Source organism: Netta rufina, assembly GCF_964035555.1.
Source record: "Netta rufina genome assembly, chromosome: 16".
Taxonomy (NCBI): domain Eukaryota; kingdom Metazoa; phylum Chordata; class Aves; order Anseriformes; family Anatidae; genus Netta; species Netta rufina.
Genome location: NC_140140.1, coordinates 13,381,296 through 13,394,170, shown reverse-complemented (window position 1 = coordinate 13,394,170; position 12,875 = coordinate 13,381,296). Strand labels below are relative to the sequence as shown.

At 41.4% G+C, this 12,875-nt stretch overlaps 1 protein-coding gene across 3 annotated transcripts; it reads left to right on the top strand.

Moving 5' to 3' along the window:
- Positions 1-1,843: 1,843 nt before the first annotated feature.
- Positions 1,844-5,223, top strand: RPS21 (ribosomal protein S21; the record flags this gene model as incomplete). Of its 3 annotated transcripts, none has more annotated exons than XM_084296649.1 (6): positions 1,844-1,891; positions 2,099-2,163; positions 3,034-3,097; positions 4,226-4,297; positions 4,935-4,990; positions 5,163-5,223. In XM_084296649.1, the coding sequence occupies exons 2-6, from the start codon at positions 2,114-2,116 to the stop codon at positions 5,170-5,172; spliced, it is 252 nt and encodes an 83-aa protein (XP_084152775.1). In that variant the 5' UTR covers positions 1,844-1,891; positions 2,099-2,113. The 3 variants fall into 3 exon arrangements, with proteins under 3 accessions (XP_084152775.1, XP_084152776.1, XP_084152777.1); XM_084296650.1 differs by having other exon boundaries at positions 4,226-4,301; positions 4,939-4,990; XM_084296651.1 differs by lacking the exon at positions 5,163-5,223 and having other exon boundaries at positions 4,935-4,994.
- Between the last annotated feature and the right edge of the window lie 7,652 nt (positions 5,224-12,875).

Below are 12,875 nucleotides of genomic sequence, written 5' to 3'. Positions count from 1 at the left end.
CTGTGATACTGGCTCTTGGTTTTATTTTCCAAAGCAATATTATGACACAAGTAACTGCCTATTTGCAAGAAACAAAACTGATGCTTGGCTGTTATGACTGAGAAATTTGTAACTTGTCTGACTCCTAAATGAAATACTAGACCTCATAAGATTACCTGCTATCTAATATGTAAAGTAATGTAAATTGCTGTTCCTTGTATTAAATGTTGGTTTTAGGCAAAAACAAAGCTGAATCTTTGTTCTTCAGCTGTGTTTTGCCTGAAGCTAATTTGTTGTCATTAGAGTTGCACCAGAACTATACTGGAGCCCTTTCTTCTTTAAGTAGGGCTCAAAATGTATATTCTCATATAATAACTACAGTGACTATCAAATCTTTTGTGTGTTCAACTGTATGTAGCTTCAAGTTATTTGTGTAAACGTAATGATACTGACTTCTCTTTAACACAGAAGGACTTTCCAGTCTCTGTAAGTGAGATGGTAGGCGGTAAGTTAGACAATAACCTTGCCAGTTATCTTCCAAAAGTTTAGAAAAATGTCTACTAGTTCAGCTTTCTACTGAATATAACTGTCATTGCATGCAAGAAATAGCAATGTACTAAACATCTAGAGTATAGAGAGCCTTGAAATTAGAAAAATGTGGTAAACGCAACTAAAGTGGTCCACCACTTCCTATACTCATTGTGTGAGGGGGAAGAGCTAGAACTGAGCAAAGAAACTCCTCACAAAGGTATCTCCAGAAATAGTAAAACGCTTCATGTAGTGTAAAGGAAGCCACAAAATTACTTTCTCTGGGGATTTCCTTTTATTTAGTGTATAAAGTTCTCTGTAATGTAATGTTCTCAGCCATCTAGAGAAAAATGTATTTATTTTTGGAGCAGTCCAGTCTCTATTCAGTGGAAGTTTATCTAGTTGCAGTGGGCATTTGGGCTAGAGCTCCCCTCCCAGAATGGAAGGTAGGGTTTCACGTGATATAAATGGGAAAGCGTTGGCCTTTGGTTATTTAGTTTGCATTTTCTTCAGAAGAACAGCTTAGGGTAAGGAATACTAAATGCCAGAATGCTGTTTAAAGGGAACTCTACAGCTTGGCTCAGGGCCACGCAGTGTTGCTGAGCAGGGAAGCTCAGGACACCACGACAGCATCCAGCTGCTGGGCCTGCGCCTTGTACATTGGTACCTCTGGTGTGGTGCCTCTGCAGGAGCTGCCACTTCTGCAGGGCACCCGAGCTGTGCGTGTCTGTTATTTCTCTGTAGCTAGAGTTGAATTTTGAGCTAGTTCGCCATCCTGTTGGGTTCTGCCTGTGTGTTAATATTTCTCTTCTCACCTAAAAGCTGCCACCGTGTGGCAAAGGACTCTTCCTGCATTACCAATCGATAAACTGAGAGGGGACCCTCACGAAGCGTGTTTGGATGTTGCTTCTCCCCAAGGAGCTCCGGTCACCTCAGAGGGCAGCAGCCAGCGCCCAGTGGAGGTGACAGGAGCGAGCTGTTCCTGTCTGCACCCGCCTCTGTCACGGTTTCTGCCCTAGCGTGTTAATTTAAGGTCCTTGGTTGCTGCCCGCTCCCTGTCCGTGCCCTTTTCTGTGAAATGCTGTGAAATAAACCCCTTTTCTACGTGTTTTGTAACCAAACGCCTGCGTGCTATGCTGCTGGGGCTTGTGCTTAGGGTGGGGGGCGAGGGGGGGGGACACAATGGGGGCTTCCCCGGCCCCTCATGGCTTTGGGGGGGGACAAAAGTAAAGTGCCCTGATGACATCACGCCACCCCTATGAGCAGTGACGTCACTCCCAAAACACCGCTGACGTCACAGCTCCCCCCGGAAGCCCGCCCTTCCCTCTGACGCCTTTCCGCTTCCGCGGGGCCGCCCCTTCCTTTCCTCAGCACCGCGCGCGAGGTATGGCGGCGGCGGCGGGGCGCGGGCGGCACCCGGGGGGCTCGGGGGTCCCTGGGGGGGCGGCCCGGGGTTGGGAACCGGGTTCTGGGGGGCCGGGAGGGGTGGGGGAGCGCCAGGGGAGGGCTCCGGGAGGGTCGGGAGCGCTGCGTGGGGTTCCCCCCCAGGGCCTCGTGGGGCCGGGCCTGAGCCGCGCCTCGCTTCCCGCAGGGATCAGCGGGCGAGATGCAGAACGACGCCGGGGAGTTCGTGGATCTCTACGTGCCTCGCAAGTGGTGAGTGGGGACCGGCAGATCCGAACAGCCAGCGGCTTGGATCCGTAAACCATTAGCTTGCTGTGTCCGGTGGAAAAATATAAGTTTCTGTTCGGGTTTCTGTATAAATGTCTTGCGTAAGTACGTAAAGGGGAAGGTGGATTTGGAGACAATGCTCGCCTTGTGTGGATAGGTAAGGAGAACTCCGTTTGGAGAGAGCTCTCAGCATCTCGAGGTGCAGCCCGTCAGTCTCGGGATGTGGTGGCTCCTTTGTGGCTGCTTTCAGGAGAAAATGGGTGCATTGGTGCTGTGTGAGCATTTCTGAGCTACACGATCCTGTAGTGCACTTGTTCAGGGATTATTTGTTGTCTTGATAGTGCATCTTTGATGCTCTTTTAAGGTTAGAGAAAATTGGGTTTTGTTAAACCTAATAAAGCACATACAGAAAGCATTACTGAAGTCTATGATTTCTAAAAGGACCGAAGTTAGCGACCTGTGCATTTTCTGAGAGCTCTACTGGCTCCCCATGAAAAAAGGCACAGAAAATACATTATGAGTTCCACTGTTCACAGGGGGTTTTTGCACATAAAAAGGGACAACATTATATTCTGCATTTTGAAGGTCAGTGCTTATGTGTGCACTGAATAGTAATGAGCTGCGTTTGTAAAGATTAAATTAAAGGGATAGCTGGCAACTTAGCATGACTCTACCCAGTGAAAGTTTCTGTTCAATGTTCTTAAAACTTGATTTTGGCTTTCTGAGCAGTGAACCTTAAGCTGTTAGCATCTGAACTTGCACAGCTTTAATTTTCATGTAAGTTTGATTTTAATAGTCTTTGTTTGCTGCCACTGTTTCATTTTATTAAAACATATCTTGTTATTTATTCCTTAGCTCTGCTAGCAACCGAATTATCGGTGCCAAGGATCATGCTTCTATTCAGATAAACATTTCTGAGGTAAGTTTTTCAATAGAAGCGACAAATAAAAGAGCAACACATTTCAATTTTCATAGAACTTAGGAAATGTAAAAGCTTGTGATGAATCTCCAAATGCTTCACTAGGAGTCATACAAGTGTAGAACTAGAAAGCTTTCGTATATGCAAGAATATTGGCATGTCACCCATAGTTATTTTTCAACCTATTGGAAAGTAATTCTGTATAGACAATTATATAAAGCTCTGAAAACAGTCTGTTCCAGTGCTTAACCGAGTAAATAAAACTTCCCAAGGATAGACATTTAGAGTTAAAAATGAGGGGATTCCTTTTCCTGAAGGAAACGGAAAACAGAGTGCTCAATTCTGGAAGATCAGTAGCCCTTCTACCTTCACCTCTCTGTAAGAGCACAGTTCTTCAGCCTGTCCACGTACACCCAGTCTCAATTTTTTATTCTTTTTGATCTATGCTCTTTACAGTTCGTACCAAGTTTCAGAAAGGTGCAGTTTCCCAGGCAGAACTCTTTTTCTGTTCTGCTTTGCTTAATTAAAGCACTATTTTCTATGTTTTGCATGAAGCATTTCTGTTAACGCTGAAATGAGTTCTCTGTTAACTGAAATGAGATTGCTTATGCATTTTGTGTGCTGCATTGCCATTTCTTTAACTTGGTTCTCAGGTTCTTAAATGCTTAGAACCATTTGTGTCCCTCAACAACACTGTCACCTTCCATCCCTGACCTCTATTTTCAATTATACTGACTTAAACATGAAAAAAAATAATAATAAAGACAGTAAAGTACACTGATCAGGTTTACATTGAACTGTTTCATTTCTGTAAAATTCCAGTGTTCTCTTTTTTGAGCTACCATTTTCTATTGTATTTTTTTAATGCTGTCTGATCCATTAGATGTTATACCTGCATTATGTAGCAAACAATATTTTTTTTTTAATTTATTTTAAATAAAATTAAAAGGTCCTCTGTGTATACTAGCTGAACTATTTGCCTTGCGTTTTTGAAGTTTGCAGTAAAAAATATTTGCAAAGTTGACCAAGTAATATTTATTTCCAAGGTTTTGGCAAGCGTGAGGTAAGCGTAAAATTTTGCAAGAACTCTGTAAGAATCTGTATGGAGTAATTTGCTTGTAATTACAGGTCGACAAGGTAACGGGGAGAGTCAATGGCCAGTTCAAGACATACGCCATTTGTGGAGCAATCCGTAGGATGGTAAGTTTTCCTGAGCTCAAAAATGATCATGATTCCCTTTATATTGATTAGTAATATTTTAGGTTTATGTCTGGCCCTGGAAATGCAGTGTGCCTTCTGCACATTCTAGAGGAGAGCTTTTGTTGGGATAATGACAGCAGTGTGAAGATGTGAACTAATTCACTTGCAAGAATGAGTTTCTTCTGTTTTTTCCTCAGTTCATTGGTTTGGAGAACCATTGATGTTTGTTATTGTTGTTATTTTTAAAAATCACTAGAAGATGCAAGTGGATTTTTTTCCTCTAAGAATGCACTAAGCAACTGATATCTGACTTTGTTTATAATTATTAGAGATTTACTATCATAACTTAAATTTGTAAGCGTGATGTGAAGCTTCCTAGAGCTCATTTACTCAGAAGTACCTCTTTTTAACGCAAGTCTCTGTTTTGTCAAATTCTATTTATTATTTTGAAGAATGGCAAAAGATTTAACAGCTTGTTTTAAAAATGCCAGTCTGTGTATGTGTAATGTGTAGTCTGCGTAATGCAGTGATCTGTCAAAAAAAAAAAGTTTGCATTTCACTGCCAGCATGAAATGCTGCTGCTGCTTCTCTCTTTTTAATGTGTGATAGCAATTATGTGCTCACTTTTTTATTAAAGGGAGAATCAGACGACTCCATTCTGCGTCTGGCAAAAAATGATGGAATTGTTTCCAAGTAAGTATTTTTACCTTATCCTCAATAACTTTCGCAGAAGTAATTCAGTACCTAAATTCAACTTCTAGGTTAAAATCTATACGCTGTATTTACAGGGTGTTTACACAGTTGGCCAAATAATTACTTGAGCTGTTAAATAGTTTCTAACAATGTTTGTTTAATTTTCTTCTAGGAACTTCTAACAGAAGAAACTGGTATGGAACGTTTGATATAAAATAAACAGTTCAAATGTATATTGTGTTCTGTCTTTTGTTCAAGTCATAAACAGCAGTGGAGTTGTTACAATTTGTCTTAAAGGAACGTAGAAATGCAGGCCTAAGAAGGATGTGTATTACACAGATTCTGTGAATTCATGCAGCACATCGCCTTGTAGAGCCGTGCCAGAGTTTAAAATCAAGAATTTCCAGTTTGTTCCTCTGTCCTCTATAATCTGTATTTCTAGCTATAATAGGTTTTGCAATTGTAGCTCCTCTCCTCTTTTAATCTGTGATGGAACTGTTTGCAATGTACCAATCTTAATTCAGCTTGCTGCCGTTTCACAGGAAAAACGAAGAGTTTGTTTTGGTTATAATATCCAGGTTTAGCTTTTTTCTGCTGATAAAAGGCTCACAATATTTCTTTTGCCATGTACACATTCTGTAAGCAAATGACTAATACTGGACTTCATGGAAAACTTAGAGAAATACTTTTGCATGCCAGCAAGTTCGTTTCAACATGAGAAAGACTTGAGGCTTTACTTTTTACTCTCAAGTGTGACTTTGGTGCTGAGAAGCAGAGAAATGATTAAAGGAGAAATAACTCTTAATAATTGGTAATATTTTGATAACTGACTTAAAAGCTCTTCAATGGATAAACTCCACCTGCTGATGTATTTTTTTTAGTTATCTTACTAGCAGAACCCAGGGAGGATGCAAACAGTCTAAAATAATACCACATTTGCTGACTTTGCCTCTCTTATCTATCCATTCCCTGTCTGTTTAACTTCCATCACTTCACAGTTTTGACATAACATGGAAAGAATTTTTTTATAATTTAGTTTGAAAAAGTTCATTCAAGGTTTTACTTGCACTTCAGATACTTAGTTTTAATTTAAACTGATGGATTGCCTGCAAAGCTTATGAAGCAGTCATTGTGAAAGAAAAATTGTTTACCCCGGACTACATAGATGCTCAAGCTTGCTGAGTTAGTTTCAGGCATTCACTTTAGATACTGGATTAGACATAAAGTTGGTTTTTCTGCAGTGCTGAAATCTTAGGAATACTATAAAACTGAGGTGTTTAAAACACTTAAAATCAGCATGATCTTGCAGTAAATTTTCCTGGTGCCTCTGAACTTGCTCCCAATTTGTGTGCCAAGATTGGCCAGAAGTTCCTTGTTTCATGGCCTGTCCAGTCTTCTGTTTGATCAGGCCTTCCAGCAAGGTTTTGTATTGTGTTTGTAAAGTGCTGTGCTCAAGGTGCTGTATCTTTACTAAAGAACCTTTGGGATCTCACATAATTTCATTATGTTTTAACAGCATATTAAGCACTGTATAGGCCCTCCGGAAGTTTTCTCAAATGATAGGAATGTTTTTTGTGACACTTTCCTGTTTATGCTGTAAGTTGTCTCCATGCAGAGCTGGTTACCATGTGGCTTATTTCTGACTTGTTTGCAAGTTGCTGTGGATCCATATGGGTGTGGGAAACTTCAGCCTCAGGCTTCTCTTGAGAGTCTGGAGTAGGGGTACTGTTGCCTCTGAACTAAGGAGGAGGATCAACTATCCCGAGTTTGGTATCTTTCTCCTTATCTGTATTCTGCCTGCTTCTTAGACACTTCAAGCTGCAACATATTTCTTTGGAAGATTATGGTATCTGCTGAGCCTAGGCACTAAATCAGGCCATGTTAATGTGTAGTTGCAGTGTAATGCAAACATTTGTTTCTGAGCAGAGAAGGCTGAAAGTAGCTCTTAGCCTTTGCTAACATGGCTGTGAACTAAAACATCTTTGGTCACACGTTCTGTCTTTCCACTGTTAACGCTTGAATTTACTAGTCCTCCTCCAAGGTGACAGAACTTTCCTGTGTTTCAGTTAAAAAGACCAAAAAAAGTTTCACGTTGAATTCACTAATACAGAAAGCACATGAGACAGATGCCTTTTAAATAAAAGCCCAAAAAAAAACCAACAACGACAAAATTTGTTTTGGAGGTTTTTTCTGACATCAGAGTAAACCAAGAAGGATGTCTCAAAAAAAAAAAAAAAAAAAAGAAAAGAAAAATAAAAATCTGTTGTGATTCTCCTGGAAATAATTCATTTTTCCAGCAGATAAATCTCTGAAAACACTTTCTGGAAAGACAAATACAGTCTCCAATCCAGGGAAATCTTGGCTTGGCTTACGTCCAATCCTCATTACTTTGCTTCATACACAGTAAAGGGAGATAAGTTTTAATTGGACTTGATGTTTCTTTCTGACGTATCTTAAATTAGCTGTTTCTGCCTTGGTATTAGGGTAGGACTTTAAATAAATCAGTAACTGTTTACTGCTGATAAATGCCAAGTTTACCAAAGAGTCTAAATATTGTTGACTTGCTTCTGATCCCCTGGGACTCTGTTCATCCATGTGGATTTCAGTGGAATTCCCCCATTAAGACAAAGTGAACTGACAGCTTAAAAGCTCAGGATGAATTTGAGGTCTCTCATGTCTTTGTAAGCAATAAATGTCCATTAAACTATAACTACCAAATTAAATTTACACCGCAGTGTTAATTATTTAAGAATTATGTTGTAATTCAAAACCTCTGCTGTTAATACTGATTGTTGCTGTTTGTATTTCAGAATTTAAGAAAAAAAAAATCACTTTATTTTCTTGTCAAAATAAGCCTATGAAATATGATGTTATATCCTAAACTTAGACTGGAAGTGGATTAGTGCTGTTCCAAAGGCTTCCTGAAATTCACACCATCTGCACCAGCAGAACTACACACAGCGTGAGGTTTTACAAAACTTTGTGCAGAATCTTAACGAGGATGTCCTTCTAAAAATCAATTCTGAGTTGCATTTTCTGGTATTGTGATGTAAAATGTTCTTTGTTCCTGTGACAGGAATAGTTCAGATCTTCTAGAGCCATGAAAGGGAATGAACTGTACTTGTACTGTACAAGATGGACAGAGTTGCCCTTACATGGTTACATTGCACCAAGTCATGAAATTCTTTTCTGTTACTTACAAGGACTTGGCAGTGGCATCCTAAAGACAGCTGATTTAGCTGGGGCTATTTCAGTGTCTTTGGCCAAAATTTTGTTGTACAGGCAGAGCCTGTCTACTCCTTAAAACACCTTGCTTTTTGATCGGAGCTTGTAGATGTCTCACAATGCTGATTTGGTTTCTTTTAAGGGTTTTCATGAACTACGTGGTGCTGAAAAGCTGCTTTGGACAATCTCTGCGTGTTCTGATCGGAGGTCTGGGGTTAGGAGGCCACGGCATCTTCTGTTGCTGGGAGCACAGAATTAGCAGCTTCGATCGTATCAGTTTTGCTTGCAAGGTGCCAAACAGGCAAAGCTCTGCCAAGGCTGGGAGAACACAACAGGCAAAATGCTTTCCTGGCATCCTTTGTGCTTTACTCATAAAAGGAGCACTGTGACTCAGAAGAAGGATACAAAAGGCCAAGGGTGTCTTTTGCCTTCGTGTATATCCATTACTGCTGCTCTGTGCTTGCAGGCTCAAACTCCCAGGCAGTGTGGAGCAGAGGCTGCCTCACCAGTGCTCCTTACAGAAAGGAAGCTGGAACAGCTTGAAAGGGTTACAGTTTATTTTCCTAAAGCAAGCAAAGGCACAAAGCTGCTGTGATACTGGAGGCTGCTGAAAGCCTAGATCGAGGCAGGACTGAGCTAAGCTGTTGCAGTGGATTTGGCAGCATTTTTGTTTTTCGGTTGGATGTTAGGGAGGGCTGTCTATTCCCATCCCGTGTTTTGTTCAGTTGCTGTCACTCTTGGTGATACGCAGAAATAAAGACACCTCTCTGATGCAAGTACTGAATAGGTTAAGGATGCTTTTGTTTTTGGTTAATGCACTGATGACGGTTTGTGTTTAGGCATCCCAGGGGGAACAGCTTCCCTCCATGTATGCTGGAGTAATCAGCCATGAAAAAAATATAGAAAACTAATTAGGATTTTTTTCCTGCTGGGAAATACACTATTGTTTAATATCAGGCAGGAGTTTCCCTTGGCTAAATCCTCAATCAGAGCCTTAGGTACTAAGAATTGAGAACTATTAATAAGGTCAAAGTGGGATTTTTTTAATGTTTTATGAGGAAAAGGGCACTTTATTTAACATCTGTTCTCAGAGAACTGATAACAAGCAAAGTGAACATGGCCAGACGGAACCAAGTGAAATTATTCTGCAGTGCACATGCCTGTGTTTTACTCTGTCAGGAAATTCTGTTCTCTAGTTTTCTTCTACTGGACTGGGATTATGAAGAAAAAAACTGAGAACATGCTGCTTCTGCTGAAGATTTGGGAACGCTTCAGTCTGGGACTGCCAGCAGCAATCATGAGATCTGTAAGCTGGTGGTAATGAGAGAAGGGAACAGAACGGGCGCTGTTTGTGGAGGCGAGCCCCGCTTGTGCCACTGACAGCAGAGCCTTGCTGCGCATCGCCCTCGGGCAGCAGGAGCAGAGCGGTGCCAATTACCATCACGGGCAAAACGGCCTCGTCATGGGGGAAAAGTAATGTATTGCCAACTAAAACGGAGCTGGATGTTGAGAAACAAAGGTTAAAATGCCTCCCTCTTGACTCCTCCATTTTCCAGGCTCAGCAACACTACATTCCCTGGTGCCATAGGGAAAAGCCGTCTCCAGAGCATTTCCTCTCCTCTCCTTCTCATCCTTGGTGCTCACAGGGCCGTTTCTCACACTTTTTCCCTCACATCTTGCTGCTAAATGCCATTTTGTTGTCCTTACAGGTGTCCTCAGGGCCATGGACAGGCTCCGGGGCCCTGTGGTGAGGCCGCCTGGAGCAGGCCCAGGCCAGCCGCGGCCTCTCCTCACAGAGACACCTGTGAGGGGACGCACCCAGCACAACTCTTGTCCTGACTGAGGCACAAACGGTTAGAGTGGTTAAAATAAAAAATGTTTGGTGCTACAATTGTGATAAACTTCAGCGATGCTTCCGTTTGTGTGGGGCACTTTTCCCTCAGCAGGCTTCTGTGGTCTTCACGGAGACGCGTGTACATTTATCCCTGGTTTGTGCCTGAGAAAGCAATGGATGACACTGAAAATGTGTTTTGGCCATCCATCAGGTGCTTGATAGCGTCATGATTAAAATGTGGATCTTCAGAGTCCCAGAGCTGTAAGTGCATTTTCTGTTAACCTACACCAGATCTTCTCCTTTCCTTTCTGAACTGTTGTGAAATGCAGACAATATTAGGCTTAATAGACTGACAAATTTTTTTTACAAATTAGAACAGACTTAGCATCAATGTGGGCCACCTGCTTCATTTGTAGGTAATGAATAAAGCTGCAGCCATGGTTTTGATTTTGAGTTCTGTAGAGGCCATCACAGACAAAATCAGAAGGACAGTAAGACGTGGTGATAAGGGGCATGGTATAGTGATGGGACTCAGTAGCTCGGGTTGATGGTTGGACTAGATTTGGGAGGCCTTTCTCCAGCCAAGCTGATTCTATGTTTTCCTAAGAAAATGGAGGATATCCTTGTGCTGGGAGACCAGACTTGCTAGGGATGGAAATAAAAGTCATACTTTGCAGACATACTGTGTGCTAGGACACACCATGCTTGTCAAAATGTAGATGTTGTGTACTCAGGTCGCTCAACTGGCTCTACATTAAATAATTTTTTATTGATTTCCTAGGGTAATGGACCTCTAAGAAAAGCGCCTTGATCTTGCTCCATCTATCACAGCATACCAGAATGCCACACACTGACATCCCAATGCAGACTGAAATTACTGGGGCCACTCTTGTAAACTGCAACGTCTATCAGGTAAGAAAGGTTGAGAAAAATGCTTTTTATTTCACAAAACAGATTTTTCATAAAGTCATTAGCGAAACTCTATATGGTTGATAGTTGGATATTCTTTGAGCTGAGAAATGTGATAGTTCATGCCCTAGGCAAAGTATTTCAAATGTCTGAGGCTGAATGAAAATAACACTTAAAAATAAATTGGGTAGTGCACTGGGAGGGTGACAAGAGATCATTTCTTGCACGTTGTCCCTGTTTCACTCAGTTCTTTCCCCTATGAGGGCTAGAAAGGCTGGGGATTTGAATCTCCCTTTGATTAGTTTGGCTAAAAGAAGGTGATTTCTGTGCCTGATTTCTGGTCTGGACAATGGAGACATGCTTGCAGCAAACTCCCTCTGCATTCCTAGGAAAATTGGGTCATTTGTGCTGGGTCACTCAGCCAAGCACAGGAGCCAAATCTGTGACTGTACAGCCCACTGGCTGGCTCTGCTGAGGAAATAATGACCTTAAAAAGTTGACACTGCAGTTAAGTTCAGTGTCTGCTGATAGGTCACTTTTGCTCCTGTCTTGTGTCTGCTTTCAAGCTCTTGAAATCATCATCCCAGCATTCAGTACAGTTGCTGGTAATCTCAAACTTGGAAAAGTTTCCAGGCAGGCTGACCAAAATCTGAAGATCTAAGACTGCCTGTACCCAAAAATAAGTAAATAAAAGGAAGCTAATCCCAGATGGTGCTGATTAAAATGTGAACTACAAAAAAAAAAAAAAAAAGAAAAGAAAAAAAAAGAGGAAAAAAACATTAAGGAAGCAGCTTTCAAGCTGCAAAGTATATTACCTGAGAGGAAGCTTGATCATTGTAGCACAGAGCTCATATTTCTGGAAACCCAGCACATCTTGACATAGCACTGCCTTTGGAGAGCCTGCATCCTGCTACAGAAGGTAATGGTGCCAATTGGGTCTTTTAATCAGATACGGCATTGATGTCTCACAAGTTGCCTTCTTGCCTAGTGAAACAAGTGTAACCACATCAGGCACAAATCCCTTCAGGGTAAAAAGAGGTCAAGTGTTAAGCTTTTCCTTACCTTTTCCCAAATGCTGCACATGTCTAGGGAAGAGGAGTCTTTGCAGGTGTGGGACAGGCAGCACTGTGGCCAGCATTCACTTCCCATCTTGGCTGGTAATGTGGGTATAGATTATTCTGTTACTCAACCCTTGTTGGTTTCATTGCCTTAAAAAAAAAACAAAAAAAAAAAAAAAATAATAATATGCAGCAGTTTTCTGCTGAGCAGAGAGCTATTCCTGGTGCCCTTCCATTGAAGTGTGCATCTCAGGCATTCAAAAAAACCAGCACACTGGCAGCAAGGCTCAGGAGACCTGATTGCTACATCTGACAGTGACATTTGTTTTGAGCAAGACCTCTCAGCTACTACAACCTATACTAGAGTTTAACCATCTCTAAAATGAATGTGGTGAAAAAAGTAGAAAACTTCAAATTGATTTGAGGGGTGATCAGAAAATGCAAGGTGAAGTGGCAGCATTATTTAAATAAACTCTTACACAAGGCAGATATACTTCAGGGAACATCTGCAGTAAACTCAGTAGAGTTGAACCAGTCAGGTGTCCTAATTTACTATTTTAAACACTTGCTGATTTTATCCTCTATGCAGCAGGGAAATTTAACACCACCTGTGAATTTTCTGGGCATGCAAATAAAATCCTTTTTTTTTTTTTTTTCTCTCCTCTTGAATCCCAAATCATTTATGAGGGTAGGACAATTTGAGTTTTATTCTTCCTTTAGGGCATGGGTAAGGAGAGGGAGAGTCATATCAGTTGACTGCTGGAAAGGATGACTATGATTTACAATGCTCTTGAGATAATACCTTTGGTGCTTTGGGATTCTAAAATGCAAAAATAACGCTCATGGGGAGCCTGTTCTC